This window comes from Dermacentor andersoni, chromosome 8, assembly GCF_023375885.2.
Source record: "Dermacentor andersoni chromosome 8, qqDerAnde1_hic_scaffold, whole genome shotgun sequence".
NCBI lineage: Eukaryota > Metazoa > Arthropoda > Arachnida > Ixodida > Ixodidae > Dermacentor > Dermacentor andersoni.
In genome coordinates, this window is record NC_092821.1 from 117,958,595 (window position 1) to 117,975,943 (window position 17,349).

Sequence of the window (17,349 nt, forward strand, 5' to 3'; positions counted from 1 at the left end):
GTCACTACGCTGGTAAAAGTAGGGATACTTTTGATCCTCCCCTCGGTCCTTTTAATGCAATCTTTACAAATACCCATACAAATGTGACCATGGTTCATTGACATGCTCAAAAGAGAACGTTTTTGCGACAACGGCACGCCTGTCTAGCTTCGCGTCATCGACGGGTGGCGGAGCCGCTTACCACGCCTCTCATCTCTCTACATCGGACGCACATGCTGCACTCGTGGATGTACGGATCAATGAGGTTGCACGGAGTGCGCACAGCTGTGTGGTTATTTTTCTGGCGACAACCTAACGCATAACTACAGTGTACTAGAACCATATTCTAGTATACCGTATTCTAGCACGAAATTGGACGAGCACCTCACTCTTCTACATCAACGTTTTTTTGCAACAGCGCCGCCGCCGCGAACAGCACAGCTTCTCGTCGGAAATCACGCTCGGCTAGGTAGCGTACAATCTTTATTCCATGGCGTACAGCTCTCAATTACTTTCCTCGAGGCGTCACGAACAGCAAAGTTCCAAGGTGCGTTCGCCAATTTCTCTGCATGCTTCGAAACTAAAATAATGATAAATAAGACTGCAACCTGCGTGGTCGGCGAGTGTGATGTGGTCGTCCGGACAGGAGTACTTCGGATCGCGATCGAACCCGGTCAGGATTGAATTTTTCGACCGCGATTGGCTCCCTTTCACAGCTTGCGCAAGGAAGCCAATCGCGATCGAGAAATTCCATCTAGGTAAAGGATGATCAGGCTCGATAGCGGTCGGGCTGGCCAGTGGTCATTTTACGGCACATAAATTTATGCGATGTCGCCTCAGCGTCGCTGTTGGTAGTCACTGCTTGCTTCCACCACAAAATGACACTCTGGCACTCATACTTATATGAGCAGCGACTACGAATTAGCGACCGCGAATGCGAGTAGCCGCACACCTACATCTCGCGCACCCAAGCCTAGCCCTAATGAATGTTCTAGGGCCGGCATCGGTCTTTCAAAAGGTCATTTGCATTCCCGTGCTGCAACTTATTGGTTTACCTCAAGGGCTGTCTTGCACTTATGCTACTCTCTCGAAGTAAATGGATAATTAACCTGAAGAATTATCTTGCTAGTATGATGGACTGCACCAAGCTCCCAGCTCCTTCAGAAGAATAAGCAATCAGTAATAATTTTCGGAAGACTGTTTCACTCAGCCCACATTAGCCCTTTGCCTATCGGCGACAATATTAATTAAATATATATCTGTGCAATATAAGAAAGTATAAGACGAACTACAGAAGAGTGCTACTTCGCTACACGGCTTCTTTGAACACTCTCAAGTTAGTTCGGCCACAAACTAGCATTACAGATTGGCTGTCCAGGGAACAATACCACACCAATGAAATTAAATAGTTGGGGGTGAGGGGAGGGAGTTGAATCTCACAGACTGCAGTAATGCATCGGCTTGCCAACTAGACAATAATAATGAAAGTACAAATATTCAAAGCTCAAAATTGCAAGTACATTTCTCTTCAACCAGAATTAAGAATATCTTGGCATATATGGCTAGATTTTTTTTGCAACAACAAACATTGCATAGCCTGCCACCATCATTTAGGAATCCCTGTCACCAGCTGTTGTTAATGCCTTGTAGGCCTTTTCAATATAAATTAGCATTTCCATGAGTACAATCAACATACAGATAACCCACCTGAAAGTAAGTGGGAACGAAAGCAATTTGTCTCTGATAATGAACAACCATTAGGTTTCATGCTGAGGGAGTGTTCCAAAAAAATTTTGATATTAAAATTTAAGCATGGCTTAAAATCATCAGGTACAGCACTTCTCATTCTATGTCTCTGCATCAAACAAAATGCCATAATTTATTATCACTGCTACACATATGAAAATACAGTTTTCAATGTGGTGCATGAATCATGTGCACAGGGCAGTGCCAAACAACCAAATTAAGCAAGCACTAGAAAATATAAGTCACAGTCAAACTTGTCATAACCACGTACCCAAACGTCAGCAACCTGTGATATGGGCAGTTCAAGGCTTCTGGGAGTAGCCATAACCCTGCCTCATGTAGGGCCTGTGCCCGATAAAAATTCAAGAAGTGCAGGCATTGCACAAGTGAATGAGGCAAGCCACACAGCAACGAAGTGACCAGCACAGACTATTCAAATGTTGTTTCCAGCAGAACTATATTGACCCCACTTTTAACCGATGCAATGTGAACATCGAGATATACAAACACGAATGATTACAAGAGTATACACGTTGAGCGTTGGTTGAATAGGAGTGCAAGGTATACACAGTTGTTTCAGCCACTGGCTGAATTGTGTTCAAATTGTGCACGGAGGCAGCATATTGCAGTGGGTTCAGTTTATTACTATGGTTGCGATCATTACAAGTACAGTGCCAGTACATAGTACAAGTGCCAAAGTGCACTCGTACTATGTGGCAGTGCCACTGAAAAAAATTATGATTTCTTTTCGTGGTGCCATCTGTCACCACTACAGGGAAAAGCACCTTTCATCTTTGCAGCGACCGATGCATGGTACCTAGGGTTGCCAACCATCGTGAATTTAGCAAGATAAGTAATCGTACCGTGAATTACGTGGCATTCCTTGAGTAGGGCTTCTATAACATCAGAGAGAAAGACGAGACCTTTGTCACTAAGCGGCTCTGTGGGGGCTCTGTGGCAAAGTAAGATGTTACCCAGGAGGAACCAGGCAACATCCCACGCAGCTGCATTGGGCAGAGGCGAAGTTCTAACTTTTCAGTAAAAGTCCCAAGTCCCAAATTGACACAGTCAAAACAACCAAATATCCTAACTTCTTTTTTTTCTACTGATGATCCTTTTTCGTTTTTCCTAATAGATTTCCTTTTTATAGTGCCTTATAGCTAGCTTGGTTGCACATTCTTTCTTGTCTTCTGATGCATTGTTATAAACATAAAGGCAGTTTCGTTTTAGTCAAGGTTCTAGTCCTGATGTAGGCCCTAACCATTTGCAGCACCACTATTTATACTTGTAGCCATGTTAGCCAGTCAACTACTGCACCTTCCTTGTAAATCGCGACGTGGTAAGGATAAAAAAATTTTTCTACTTCTTTGCACACACCAACTGGCAGCTCCTTGCACCTGCAGAGTTTGTCATCACCAGTCGCCAGTCGTCAATAAAGGCACCACCGTTCGATTACAGCTACATTCACTGGAAATTTTTCCATTTAGTCTAGTTTCCACAAAACCGACATGTACTTTAATTTTTTTCATCAGTAGCATCACAGGCAATGCACACTTTTGATGTTACTGTACACAAAACAGGTAGCCAATGCTCGCAAACATGGAATTAAATTGAACACACTGCAAAATGCCACGTCTGCGCGAAAGCTAATAAAGTTAAAATTGGCCAGCAGTTTCGCTGGATGCTACACTTGGTATTTTTTGCTGAAGTGTAGAAAATTAGAAAAGCTTGCATGCAAACACACACAAAAAAGAACAGATGAATGAGGTCAAGGCAAACAGACAATCCAGAATGTATAGCCATTAAATTTTTGCATCCTTTCAAACAAGAACAGCAATGGTTTTAACAGTGCTGTTGTCAATAAACATCGTCACTAGTGGCGTTCTTTAATCTTTTCCTTTGATTCTTGGGATTCAAAACCCAAGCAACACTGCAGCCCAAGTGAAAATTTCAATACATATTCATATTAGTCTAAGTTCTTGTGTAAGATATTCATTAGTCTGATAAAGAGTTTGTATTAGTCCAGCGTAATTCTTTATTAGTTTCTCGTCAGTGAAATAGGAATTTGCATTAGTGCCTATTCAGTGTCATAGTGCTGGCTGATAGACTAATATGAATGTCTAATGAAGCCCACTGTCAATTACAACTGTTATAGATGAAGCTTTCTGCCCTTGCAAGCTGTATAGTAGACTAAGGTAATCCGTATTTGTGTTGGGAGTTCTATTAGAATGAGAACTAAATGCCAGTATGTTTTGATAGGGTTTGATAAGTCCATTAGTCTCAGTAGGTCTCGCAGAAAGTCGCTCCTTAAGTAATGCTTCTGAAACAACAAAATCAATAATAAGAATAACTAACATCTCAGTCCTCAAATAACGGACCTTGTAGTTTCATATGATCACTGGAGTGCAGCATCTAGATTCTTTTTTTTTTTTTTAGTGCCATATAAAATCTTACCTATGTTTGTCTTGAACCACTCGCACTAATTGATGACTCAAGTATTGCTTACATACGGTGTACAGCATGTGTGAGACAGCACAGTGAAACGATGGGTCTTTGTCACTGAAGCGATTAGCATTTGGGTTTGTGCTTAGGAGTACATGAGCTTCTCAATTTGAGTGTTAACCATTTTCGGGACCAATTGGGGCCAGTAGCTCCAAATAAGTTGGATTGGGCTATTGGGTGTCAACAAGCAGATATACTATTGGTTCTCGCTGTAAGAGCTTTTATCGGGCTAACAGGCTATTAAGTGTCAATAACTTGATAAGCTATTAGTTTTATTGGAATTTTCACTAGAGTGGAGCTGTGAGAGACGCCATGTATAGAATGGTCCAAAATAATTAATAATAAGAGCCCCTCACTAGAACCCACTGGAAACTGCGGTTATGCACTGAAAGTTGTAGGTTATGTAAAGATGTGCAGTGTAAGTTGTCCTATTACATATTTTTATTGGTTGGTTATCAGAGGAGACAGGAGAAATCGAAATGTAGCGTTAACATGCTACCGGCAGGCAAGCTTCACTGCCAATGATAAAGCAACATTCTCCCCCTTTGCCTCAACTATATATAGTATCTGCAAGCAACCTCCTTTCCCTGCCTTCTCCCATACCAAAGCCAAGGTACCGCATCACGTTTAGGTTGCGAGCCCCGCCTCTTTTTCCTTCTCTCGCTTTTTCCAGTGCTTTTCCAAGGGCGGTGTTGCGCATTCTGCATTGAATGAGCTGACGAGATCACATGCCAAGTTTGGTAATGTTGCAAGCAATTTCTCTTTCTTTATCTCTATATTTCTTTTTTCAAGACAAGGCTTTTTGGCTGACTTTACAGGGAGTTGGAGTATCTGGGATCTTGTTACTTTGTAACCACTTCCAGAAAAGAATGATCACACGCATCAACAGTCGGCAACTAAGGATGTAATCAAAAGTGAACATAATTAGCCACTAACGGGGCGAAATGCGAGTGCTTGTGTTGCTGCCGCCCTCTGCCATGCCGCCACCGTGCCTACCAAAGCGAGTGCCGCGCCCTCGCCTGAATTCAATAGTGTTCCTGTATGTGCACTAGAATTGAACGGCCACCTGCTTCAAATGGATTGGATTGGATTTCCGTCTTCGATGACGCATACCCACTGCGGGTGATTGGCCAAAATTTGGATGGTATTAGGAAGATTCTGGTGGTACAAAACCTGGTTAAAGTGTCATGTGGAAACAGATAAAAATAATGCTTGAAGAACTTAAGGAAAATGTCCTGAAACAACTATGAATTCCTCCACGGCTGAGCAGACATCTCTGTGGTAGTTGCCAAGAGAGGAGGCTCCTAGAGAAAGGATATTTAAAATGGAGAAGGTTAAACCAAGTTGCGTGAACGTTGGTTCTAAGATGCTTTTCCTTAAAGCAGAAAAACAGCGGCAGAATAAGAAAAAAAAAGAGATCTATGGTTTCATCTACTGCAAATGGAAAGGCACCACGTCTTCTTCTTCAACATCGGTAAAGCCCTTGAGTTCAGGACGGAGGAGAGCTGGGTCGGAGAACAAGAGAACAGGCTGCACGAGTGCCTGGTCGGAGCCTTGGGCATTCATTTTTAAGAAACAGCAGACACTTGAGGCTAACGGGCCCTATACCTCAACGGTAGCGTGAACGAGGCAAGAAGAAAACCGAGGCGAGGGGGCTCATTTAGAGTGTCAAACGCTGAAAAAAAAGAAAGGGCCAACCAAGTGTCACATCGACGCTAAACAAGACAAGCTCAACGCCATTGCGCGTGGAATGCGATACGAATAAGATACAAAACGAGTGACTAACAAACGTGAAAAGGAGGCCGAATAGAAAGATAGAGTCAACATGTAATGATCGAATAATTTGAACCACCACGTACGTCTAGCTACCTTGTCTTATTTCTCTAGCATCAACACTCACTTGGTCTACCTTCTCTCTCACTATTTTTCTTTTTTTTTTTTTAATCCTGCGGTTGTACGAGCCAAAACCACGAAATCGTTATGAGGCACTCCGTAGTGGGCAGGCTCCGGATTAATTTTGACCCCCTTGGAGTTCTTCCACATCCACAGCAATGCACGGGCGTTTTCGCATTTCGCCCCCCATGGAAATTCCGCCGCCGCGGCCGGGATTTGATCCCGCGCCGCAGCCGCTAAGCAGCCAAGGCGGCTACAGTGCACCTTTCGAAAATCATTTCGTCAGCAACAAGCCGTTTTCGCGCGGTGGGCGGCCGTTTGATACGTTGGAGACACGATTGTCATCGCGCGATCTCCTTGCAATGAGGGGGCCCTTTTCACAAACTATACACTACACGAGTGTTTTTGCCCCTCGCAGAAACGAGGCCGGGGATGTAAGTCGGCATCAATTACACGGTCGCCCAACGCATCCGTCGCAAAGCTAAACTAAAGCAAAGCTCACTTGAACGACAGCTCAGGCCCGGACTTCGGCACCCGACGCATCTTCACAGGACGAATTTTGATGCGCTGGCTTCGTTTCTGAGCTCGGTGCTCATTTCGGCACGAAGTCGGCGCGGCAGGCGAGCGATCAGAAAGGAACTGCCGGTCACTGAGCAGACAGCATTACGCCATTTTTGGCACGTTTGGTGATGATGATACTTTCTAACGGCATTCCCCGTGAATCTGACCGCACTACCCTGCTGCTTGAGGTACAGGTCGTCGGCGTGGACAAAGCCGTAGGTGCAAACGAGAGCTATCTGGCTTTTAGGATCAATCGCGCCAGTCCGGGCACTTAAATCTGCGTCGGCCGATCTTTGCCGAGCCGTTCCGTCACGTGACCAACGCAATCCCGGACCTTGGAACATGCGAACGCGAACGCCAGTGCGCAGAGAACGACAGTGCGCATCGGACTCTATCAGCAAGGCCGTGCTGCGACGAATAATCGACGCAGCATTGGCGTACTTAAACCAGCTAGCTTCTACCTGGTTTAAATACGTCAGTGGTACAAACAGCTGCGAAAATATATGCGCGACAGTCTCCTGGCGACACTACAGTGCGTCTCGTCGACGTGAACATACGAAGCGTGCACGTACAGCACGCGTTGTACAGAAACAGCGTGGTGATGATGATGATGACCTTGAAGTCATCAACATACAGTTCCACTTTCATCCTCGTCACCACACCTTTCTCATCACATCCCCCCCCCCTCCCCACCTTATTTTTTTTTTTTATTATTCCCGGGTTTTACACGCCAAAACGACGATATGATTGTGAGGCACACCGCAGACGGAGACTCTGAATTAAGTTTGCCCACGTGAGGTTTCTTTAACGTGCACACAATGCCCAGTTCACTAGGGTTTTCATATTTAGCCCCCGTCGATTTGATGCCGCGCCCTCGGGCTTAGCGGCGCAACCCCAAAGCCACTATGCCACCACGGCAAGTCTATCACGATCCGTTGTTCCCCGACACCCCTTTTCCAGCGTGGGGCACCAGGCCGACCTCTGCACCTTTATATCACTGAAGTTCCTCTTTGTCCCTCTGATACGGCTATTGCAGCATATCATTTTGCGCTGTTTTCTTTACATACGAATGGGGTGCTATTCTGGTCAGTCAACATTTGCCAGTGTCAAATTCTGTAATGGCAACATTTTGAGCCAGTCAGAGGCGCCTCTGATTATTTTTTGTAGCGTTCCTAGTTAAAAGGACACAATATAATTAAGGCTCTGCTGTGCAACTGTCGTCCATCTTGCCTACATTTGTTCCAACTTCATCCTTTTTTTCCTTCCCCAGTCTCTTGCGCTTCATCTCCTATCCAAAGGCTCATACTGCTTCACCCCTCCAGGTTTCTTTTGCTAACCCTTCCTGGGGTCATACTTAAAAACGTTTCCAAGTGAAGCACATTCAACTGAGCCACGTTCAGCGATCTACCAGTCTTTAATATTCCTTTTTGAGTGGCTGTCTTTGTCACAGAGTAAGGACCATAAAATTTTGCAGTGGAATATCTTACTCCTTTCCTAACTAAGCGAGGTCAGTGACTTGAATGTTTGGGATGTCTGGGCGATGTCTCTTGTCAAAGTTTTTTTTTTTTTTTTTATTTGTTTCCGGTACCTCTCCCCCTGAGATTTTTGTTTCCTCTCCTCAACGATCTTGAGATTTTTTCAAGAGCCCCAACTCACGGTTCTCCTGCAGAATAGGGGTTTCTCTCAACTCGTTCAAAATTCTTCTGTACACTGTTGTTAACCTATATGTGTCCCACCCCTTATGTAATACCTTCACATGAGGGTCTTTAAGGAAATAAAGTGAAGTGAAGTGAAGTGAAGAAGCAAACTGTAGACTGCATCCCAAGCCACTGGTGTGGTAGCAATTGCGATATTTTACAGCTGCTTCTAAGCAGCATTTCCATCCACTAGGTAAACTATAATAAAGCCTGATGTAATGTTTCACATCTTGGATAGCACAGAGCACACTGCAAGCCCATTCACCGCAGGATGCTATGGCACATAGAACTTGATCGATATGTTCTGGTCTCGAGCCCATCTTGCTAGTTTTTCACTCTTGAACGCTAGGCCGTTGTCACATACGATCGTCCTGGTAGTCCTAAATGTATCCCATTCGAGAAGAGCGATAACGCTATTTTCATCTTCTTTTCCTGCCCGTGCCGCGACCATCCTAGTGCATTCATTTATGGCCAGAAGAAAAGCGTGTGTTTTTATGACTCCTTCTCGTTCCTTATTTAGCTCGGCAACATCCAGGTGTATAAACTCAAAAGGCACATTCAAGTGGCAAGGTATTATCATGGCGTCCACACGCTGCTAATATTTCACTTTGATGACTTGAAAAATATGGCATGTACAAACATGCTGACTGACTTCTTCCTTCATGTGAGGCCACATAAATCTCTTAACTAGTTTGTTACAGTTGCGCCAAAATCCGTTGTCTCTTCCAGATCCTGGGCTATCGTATTACAAATAAAGCACCCTGAAAACCAGCGTTGGCAGGACTTGATGCCGACCTTCAATTAAAATCAGTTGTTCAGTGCCTTCCCACAATTTTACTTCATTGATTTCTTCCAGTTGTTCTTTGTTGGATTGTATCATCAATCCAAACAAAGCATCTGGATCAGTCAAAAGGGGTCCAGGTCGGTGGGAGATGGTACAGTCAAACTGCTGCAAGTAGTTCACCTATCTGGGAATACATCCTTTAGGTTGGGTCATATTCAGGAGATGAGTGAGGGCCTGGTGATAGGTGACCGAAGTGAACTTCTTACCTTCTAGGTACATACAGAAGTACTGAATAGCTTGAAGAACTGCAAGTGCTTCCTTTTCAGTAGTGGTGTAGTTCACTTCAGACGGCTTGAGGGTGTAGCTTTAGTAACCTACTATGCGTTGCCTTTCTCGGTCAGACGCTTCTGAACAGTTCTAATACAAAACTGTAACTGTCCTATAGTGTGAGGTGTCGGTATTCAATTTAAAGGGTAAAGCAAAGTCTGGTATGCATAGAATAGAGCCAGCAGAGATTTTGTAAACCATATCACGGTGGACCCTCTCACATTCGTCACTCTACTCAAACGGAACTTCTTTCTGCATTAGGTGGTTGGGGCATCAAGTTGCTATGGCAACACATTTGATGAAGGGTCTGAAATGTCCTGCTGATCCCAAAAGCACATGCAATGAGTGGACATCATATGGTTTTACCAGCTGGGATATCCTCTAAAAGAAGTCTTGTTTGGTGCTTTTGGTAGTCCCATCAAATACTCTTCCACGAAAGACAACTTTTCTTTGAAAGAATGCACTTTTAAAATTAAACTTGAGGTTTGCCAAGCTCAAGGCATTTAACACCTGAGACAGGTGATCCTGATACCCAGCCTCTCTTTTGGAGAAGACGATAGTATTGTCTGTGTTCAAGTTACAAAATACACCTAGAAAAGGCTTCAGGACTTCGTTCATGTTCTTCTGGAACAATGCTGGAGAGTTCTTCCAGCCAAATGGAAGCTGGTTAAACTTACAAATTGAAGGGCATGATAGAAGCACTGTACATTTTTGTTCCTTTGGTCAGCAGGATCTACCAGAAACCTCTGCATAAGTAAATGTGTGAAAAAATGTCAGCAACCACCTGTTTCATCTATAATCGTGTTTATCTTCGGCATGGGAAATTCTGTCTGACGATTGAGAACCCTGTAGTATGTGCACAACCTGAAAGTTCTATCTCCCTTCGGTGCAATTGTTATGGGAGAGGCGAAGGGTGATACTGAAGGTCACATTATACTGGCGTCCAGCATCTTGTGCAATTCGTTCTTCAACCATATCTTTCGCTCTCTTGACAGGTTATAAGGTGATTTGTGCATGATGGTCTTGTCAGTTAGTTCAAAAGGAACCTTGTGTGACTTCATTGATTGTGGACAGCTTCCTATGCATACAAGTTCAGGGTAGGTCATAGCAACATTCTCCATGCACTTGAGAACTTGTAGGTTATCTTGTCTACCCTGCTGTGTATCATTCCTTGGTAGTCAGACTAAACCTCCTTGTCTTTCCGTCTATTATCTATTTCTGCTTCCTTCCTCTTTCGAATAAAACCGCACCGTCCCAATATACATTGATTCTGTTTATATCTGGTCTGGATAGCAAGAAGTCATACGTCGCACCTTCTATCACCAATACTTCACTCTATTTTACGACCTTGGAACTCAATGTTTACTGAGGCCCACTGATTATGCAATGTCACTTTTACATTGTAACCTTGTACTCTTCCACGACGCAGGTGACTTGCATCCACCAGCTTGGCATTTATTATAGACACAGAAGCACTGCTGTCTACCAATGCCATTACATGACTGTTTCCCACTTTGACAGGAACTTGAAGTAGGCTACAGCAAGCGAAATAAAGTCTCAGTTGCAGTCATCAGGTTGGACTCATCACCCTTGTTTATTAGTTTCTTTTGTCGTCAAAAACTCTTGAGCATCATTGTCAACATCATTCACCTGACCTGAGGGAGTGAGCAAGTTCTCTGCTCCTTGCAAAGTGGCTCAGTTCTCGCTGATTACAGCGTGACCAATCTGTGTCGGTCCGTACAAAGTGACTGCTTGAGTTAGTAGTTATTTTTTTTCTTCTGATTAGGTGGCATGTCTTGAAGGCACTCCAGGAACCTGTTGAGGTGATCACATGAGCCTTTGGATAGAACATGAAGATGCACAAGAGCCTGGGGAGGGGAGAAAAGGAGGATGAAGTTGGAATAAAGGTAGACAAGATGGATGCCAGTTCCACAGGAAGCTGTAATTCTATTGTGTCCTTTTAACTAAGAATGCTACATTATTATTATTTGTTATTATTATTACGTTGATAGCGTCGGCTCATAAAGCCTTACCGAATGAACCTACTGCCGTACGCGTGGCATTCTATTCGGAAACTTTACAATATGGACTTCAGACATGTAATGAACGAAAACAAAACAAAAAAATGAATAAAAATTTCCGTAGGAAATACATAACCGATACGCACACGTATGGAAATTAATTATCCAGCTTGGTTTTATGTATTACTTAAAGACTACGTAAAAACCACACGTAGTTAGCACAATTCGGTGCCTTTAAGTACTATTGCTACTACAACTAAATGCGTTCGTGACAATGCGAACCGCCTGAGTTAAAATAATCTCAAAGTTGCGTTTTTTTTTTTTTTTATTATTTACAAGTCGTACACTAGGTCGTTATACGGTTATACACCATAATATACTAACCTTTACGCTTGCGCCATGGCTTCCTGGAATGCACTTGTGCGTGTGAATCCGTATTGCTTGAAGTAACCCGTCCTAGCTTGCTTCACCACCGTGTATCCTTACACCATTTCAAACAGCAAGCGAACGTTCCGCTGTGACGCGCATTTCCTCGCGCAGAAGCGAAACTATGGGCGACACATCGCACACAGTGCCCACCGATTTATCCGCATAAACAGGTCCACGATGAGACCACCAAATCCACGACCAGACTCGCCTCGACGCAATTTCGCCCGACTGAATGGCGCACATCAACACAAGTGTTCATGCGAGCGAAGGGCAATAAGTCAGCGCCAGCCGAAGCATCTGCCTGGGTTCAGCCGAACTGCCCGCCATTTGTTTTTGGTTCTGCTGTCAAGGGTTGCCAGGTCCTCGGGAGAAAAAGTGGCCAAAAATGTCGCAGTTTCCCCGAAAGGCGAAGCATCGGTTGTGATAGCGAATTAGTTGATAGCTATACGAAGTAAGGATAGTAATTTTATTGGCCGTATAAAGTTGTAAACATTCGCTTACTAGCTAAATCAACAAGCACGGTGTCGCGCGCACAGGTGAACATGAACACATCTCGCTCGATGACAGCGGAAACTCGCTGTCAAAACGACGGAGTGAGGAATCGCGGCAGAAGCCGCGAGCTAATTGACCTCCGTGCATTTCTCGCCTCAACGCGAACGAAACGTCGAAAGCCCAGCGCATACAAAGCTACCGGCACCGCGCGCGCTCTGCAAACATCGCAGATCGCTTTGAAGATAAGGCACACGCGAGTACGCATATGGACCACGTCGCAGATAGCTATCAAGATACGGCGCCCGCACGGCCGCGCCCCAAGCAGCTTACGCCGGAGAAGAACGCCCACCATCCCTCACCCCACTCCCGTGTCTCACACGCTATCAGAGATCGCGTTTCCGCCCCGCTTTCCTCGCTCGCGCGCTCGAAGTTGAGCCGCGTTCGCCGGCTCACCCTCGCAACGCTTCCACTCGCACATACGGCGACGCCGACGGCAGAAGTGCGCTTGGAGTGTCCATATAATTGCCATGGCAATATAAGTAGCCACGGTGCGACTAACTGAAATATTGTCAATTTGTGGCGCGAAAATATGGTCACGTGCAGTAACCGAGAAACTTTCCGCAATATGCTAAACAATCACGTGGTAATTAACTGAATATACTCGTCCTAGGCCGTTTTAGAAAGCTCTTCTTTGTCCCACTCTGTAATGATGTCATTGCCCTTGGATTGTCTGCCTTCTGTACTGCGTTTTTTTCTTCTTCTCTTTGGGTTTTTGTTGAATTGTATATTACACCTTGCACGCCCCCCCCCTCCCTCCCTATTACGTAATGCCTTCGGGCCTTTAAGGTGAAATAAATGAAAAGAAAATGGTGAGAAGACCTGTAGTTTTCTGCCGCACTGAAGGAAAAAAACAGTAACAAAACAAATGTTATCACACGTTCTTGTATCACGATTTACAGTAGTACGACCAGTTGCCATTCTTTATTAATTTGCACTGCAGGTATGCGTGCTCTCTCATAGCCGAAGAAGTGTTGCCAGTTTCAGTACAATAAACTCGCTGCACACTGTCCTTGCACCACTATGGCTTCTCTTCAAACGTTCCCGTACAAACTGTATACATCAAACGTTCTACTCTCCCTGGTAACCAACTACGTAACCATTTCCTTTCTCTGGACAGTCACAGTTTTGTTATATATTTGAAATAAAAAAGAGGCCCCATAACGAAGCGCTACGACAGGTAGCTTGAATGTGCCCACTCAACACTCCCAATGCCCTGTCCCCACTCCTGACCTTTCTTGCTTTTCATTGAATCGTCATGCTTACTGACTCGACCATCAATGAAAGTTGACATAGGAAGGTCTTGTTATGTATTACATTTAACAATTTGTTAAACGAGTGTGCCCTTTCCTTCAGTGATGGCAGGACTCTGACGGTGGATAATTTAAGTATTTTCAGCTTGTATTACTAATTATTATACTTACTGATTGCCAGGTTAGGGTGGCTAACCGAATTACCGGAGACGTATGATGACGATGATTTAACGGCATCCCCTTTAAAACGGGGCAGTGAGAAATAGACACCTAGCCTGCTTGACTTTAATCACGTATGCTATACATGTTCCCATTCTAGCATTTTTGTATATACATCTCCTTAACCTTCTTTCTCATCCTAAAAACTTCCCTACCTATTGTTAGGATCGGCCTGCAGCTATTTCAGCCCGCTGCACGTGTTCCAATCCAACCGGACGGGGTGCACTTCAGAGAACTGCGGATAACCAGCAGCCACGTGGCGCGAGGTCAGCTCAGGGGAGTTCTCGAGGGGAGGTAATTAGCGGAACCTCCCCACGAGCTTTTCGAGAAACCAGACAATGTGCTATCCGGCCGCGTCAACAGGGACGGCTGAGAGTTCTACGAAGCCCCTCTGACGTCGGCTCCGGACCACTGAAACCTGTGCATCACGTGTATGTGAGCCCGCCTCCTCCAAAAGGGCGGGTCATCTTCAATGACGTCGAACTATGACGTCGAGTGGTGTGCTCGTTGTCATGCTCGAAATGTACTCGTGAGCTGTGTGCTCGTAAGCTGTTTGCTGTATGTTAGTCTTGCGGGCTCCATTTGGGAGTCATGCTAAACTGTCGATGTATGTCTTGTCGAAGATGTAAATAATGTAAATAAATCCTGTTCACCGAGTTCCTCTCTACGACCGTCAACTCCTTCAAATGGTGGCAGCGGCGAGATCGTCCGACGACTCCTACATCTGTTTGACAGCGGTGGGATCGTACAGCTACTGTACAGCTAGCTATGTATGTAACGGACCCTATTATCCTAGCCGATAATTTATATAGCATGCAGCCTTCTTTTTTGCATTTTTCTCAATGAGAACTTTCATCAAACACAAGAATGTTTCTAACACGTTGCACGAGGTATCACAAGATGTCGGTACAGTCAAACTTCGGTAAAACGAACGTGGATATAACGAAGTACGTAATGTTCATCAATATCAACCTGCAACGAATATATGCTTATAACAAAGGTATTTCCATGTCATGTGCAACTTTTTTATGACCAGGCTCGGCTGTACCAGCATTGTTATGCCGCTCATGTCTCCAATTAACCCGGTATTTTGTGTGCTATAATATGCACACGGGCAATTTAAACCTCTAGGAGGTCCTATGTGACATCATCGCAAGCAAATGAACAGGAACAAAGTTGCGGTATCATGCAAATTTTTCGCAGTTGCTAGATACGGGGCACGCTTAATGCATTATACGAGGTATGTATAGTGTCATTGTGAAGTTGAACATTGTGGGGAAAAAATTACACAGTTCCCACACCTTGTTGGCATCTATGGTACAGGTACGCATACACACACAAAGGCAAGTTGAGCTGCATGTACCCCTGCACTTACTGTGAGAAGAAAATCGGTAAGCCAGAAAATATACAAAAAAGAAATATGGGCATCCCAGTCGCCTTGAAGTTTGAAGTTTCAGCACCAGGTGGCTGTGACATTGGTTTTGATGGCGCCAGCTCGGGCCTAGTTAATTTCTCATTGGTAACGATCAACTAAAGTGGCCATAGAGTGCATTCAGAAACTTACTGAGCCGCAATGGCCCAAATTCTAGAAAACATATGTTGAAATCTACGATGTCATATTATTGCGCTGGCATGAAAAAAAGAAAAGACAGAAAACACCCGATAACTTTGGGCTTAATTTATCTCTTCTAATAAACAACCTATAGAAGCCGCCCACCCAGCACATTTCGCAGGATAGAGGCGGTTCTTCTTCGCCGAGCCCTGACCGGCCAGCTTCTGTCACCAGCAAGGCTATACCTCATCAACCCGCACTCATACCGGCGCCCCAAGTGCCCGGCGTGTCCGGCCAGAGGTACAGCCGAACATCTTCTGTGGAGCTGCTCTGCCTTTGACACAGTCCGAGAAAGGACACTACACTCCCTGGGCGGGAACCGACTTGGCACCCGCAGGAGTGGCTCGACCCACCATCGCATATCGGGCCCAAGGACTCACTCCAGCTTTGGCGTGCTTTTTTGTACTTTTTTTTAGGAAAAAGGAAGGGCCTGGCCACCTCTTTACAGATCCAACCTCGGGACCACTCCACCTCGAGGAAGAAGAGAGCACCGGTTCCCCTCCCCCATAGAGCACCCCTTTCCTGCCACAAGGCTTTGCCTATCAAATGCAGAAGTAAAGACGTCTGAAAAAAAAAAACTATAACCACAAAATTAACACAAAAACAGAGTTTTGGAATAATACTTCATCTGTCGAAACTGATTTAGTGTTTCTCTTTTGTGTCTCTTTAATGCAAATCATTTGCTGCTCAACCCATGATGAAATAAATATCTTACAGTGTCAGGCCTCTGCGCTATCAAGGGTTCAGAATCAACCATCGGACATGTAAACTTGTTATATTATTATCATCATTCAGATGGTGATTGAGGCTAACTAGTAGGAAGAAAACCTAGTGATCAGTCCTAATAAAAAATATAACCAGAGGCAAACCTTCAGGTATGCATGAAAGTGGGTTCCTAGTAAACTCGTGATTTTGTTGAGACCTTGCAGTACGCAAGTCTGATTTGGACAGTAGCAGACTGCCCTAATCACATGCAAATCTCTGGCACAATACGCTACACAGTAGAGAACACGGCTTCAACATGCACCACCAAGGAACAAGTCTTGTGCCAAGGAGGAAGAGCTGCATGGACAGACAAGCCACACAGGTTCGTATGAGCAGCACCAGCTGTTGCCAGATGTATCCCGTATGCACTGCAGTATAACACTCAAGCCTTCCGCATGAGAGTGCCTAAATTTGTAGTATGCTGAAACCAAGTTTCCACCACTGAAAACAGCGGTCATGTAGGGTCTTGGAAAACAACTATAAATAGCTCGTACTTGCTCGTGGCGACGTTTCCACGCCGCATGACTCTCATTTCTGTCACATTTTGTGCTTTGACATGCTTAGACAGTTAAGGGGCGAAGGCAGTGTCTATAGACCCTTTTTTATGTTTACAAAGAGAGCTCACAAAAGGCTTCTTGCTAAGTCCTCCGGAACAACACAAGTTACAATAGCCTACAAACATATATACAACTGTCCAGCTGGCAGCAGTTTTGCTGTAGGGTTAAAATGTTTGAATTTGGAACTGAATTTTAATGCTAAGTATAATGAGCTGCTTGCATGAACTCTAAACGCACGCACGCACAACACACACACACACACGGCAGAACACATCAAGAACATGTACCTACACTCTAAGAAAAGTTTACACCCATTGGGGTGTATATTTGCCATACAACAATAATCATCATCTGTCTTGCCCGCATTTCCTTTCTTGAAGTGCTCGTTACTTTCCTGTCGAGAATGCCGTGTCACTCTGATAACGCGCAAGCCGTTCGTGACTGGGAAGTACCGG

The 17,349-nt window shown here is 44.7% G+C and overlaps 1 protein-coding gene and 2 long non-coding RNA genes across 5 annotated transcripts in view; 2 read left to right on the forward strand and 1 right to left on the reverse strand.

Annotated features, from left to right (window-relative positions):
* The window catches only part of LOC126529160 (uncharacterized), an 89,650-nt gene extending 76,212 nt beyond the window's left edge, over positions 1 to 13,438 (reverse strand). Inside the window, exon 1 of one of the 2 annotated variants that reach the window (XM_055069642.2) lies at positions 6,623 to 6,973. In XM_055069642.2, coding sequence (XP_054925617.2) covers positions 6,623 to 6,663 — 41 coding nt within the window. In that variant the 5' untranslated portion in view covers positions 6,664 to 6,973. Of the gene's footprint in view, positions 1 to 6,622; positions 6,974 to 11,894 lie in introns of those variants that run through there. The other variant, XM_050176756.3, reaches the window with a different exon arrangement.
* On the forward strand, positions 33 to 14,214 carry LOC126529166 (uncharacterized). Of its 2 annotated transcripts, XR_011896117.1 has the most exons (4): positions 33 to 526; positions 4,901 to 4,967; positions 10,919 to 11,063; positions 14,126 to 14,214. It is a non-coding gene; the product is annotated as an uncharacterized lncRNA (long non-coding RNA). The 2 variants fall into 2 exon arrangements; XR_011896118.1 differs by lacking the exon at positions 4,901 to 4,967 and having other exon boundaries at positions 46 to 526.
* Positions 11,070 to 13,662, forward strand: LOC140219854 (uncharacterized). Its single transcript, XR_011896116.1, has 2 exons — positions 11,070 to 11,396; positions 13,432 to 13,662. It is a non-coding gene; the product is annotated as an uncharacterized lncRNA (long non-coding RNA).
* Positions 14,215 to 17,349: the final 3,135 nt, after the last annotated feature.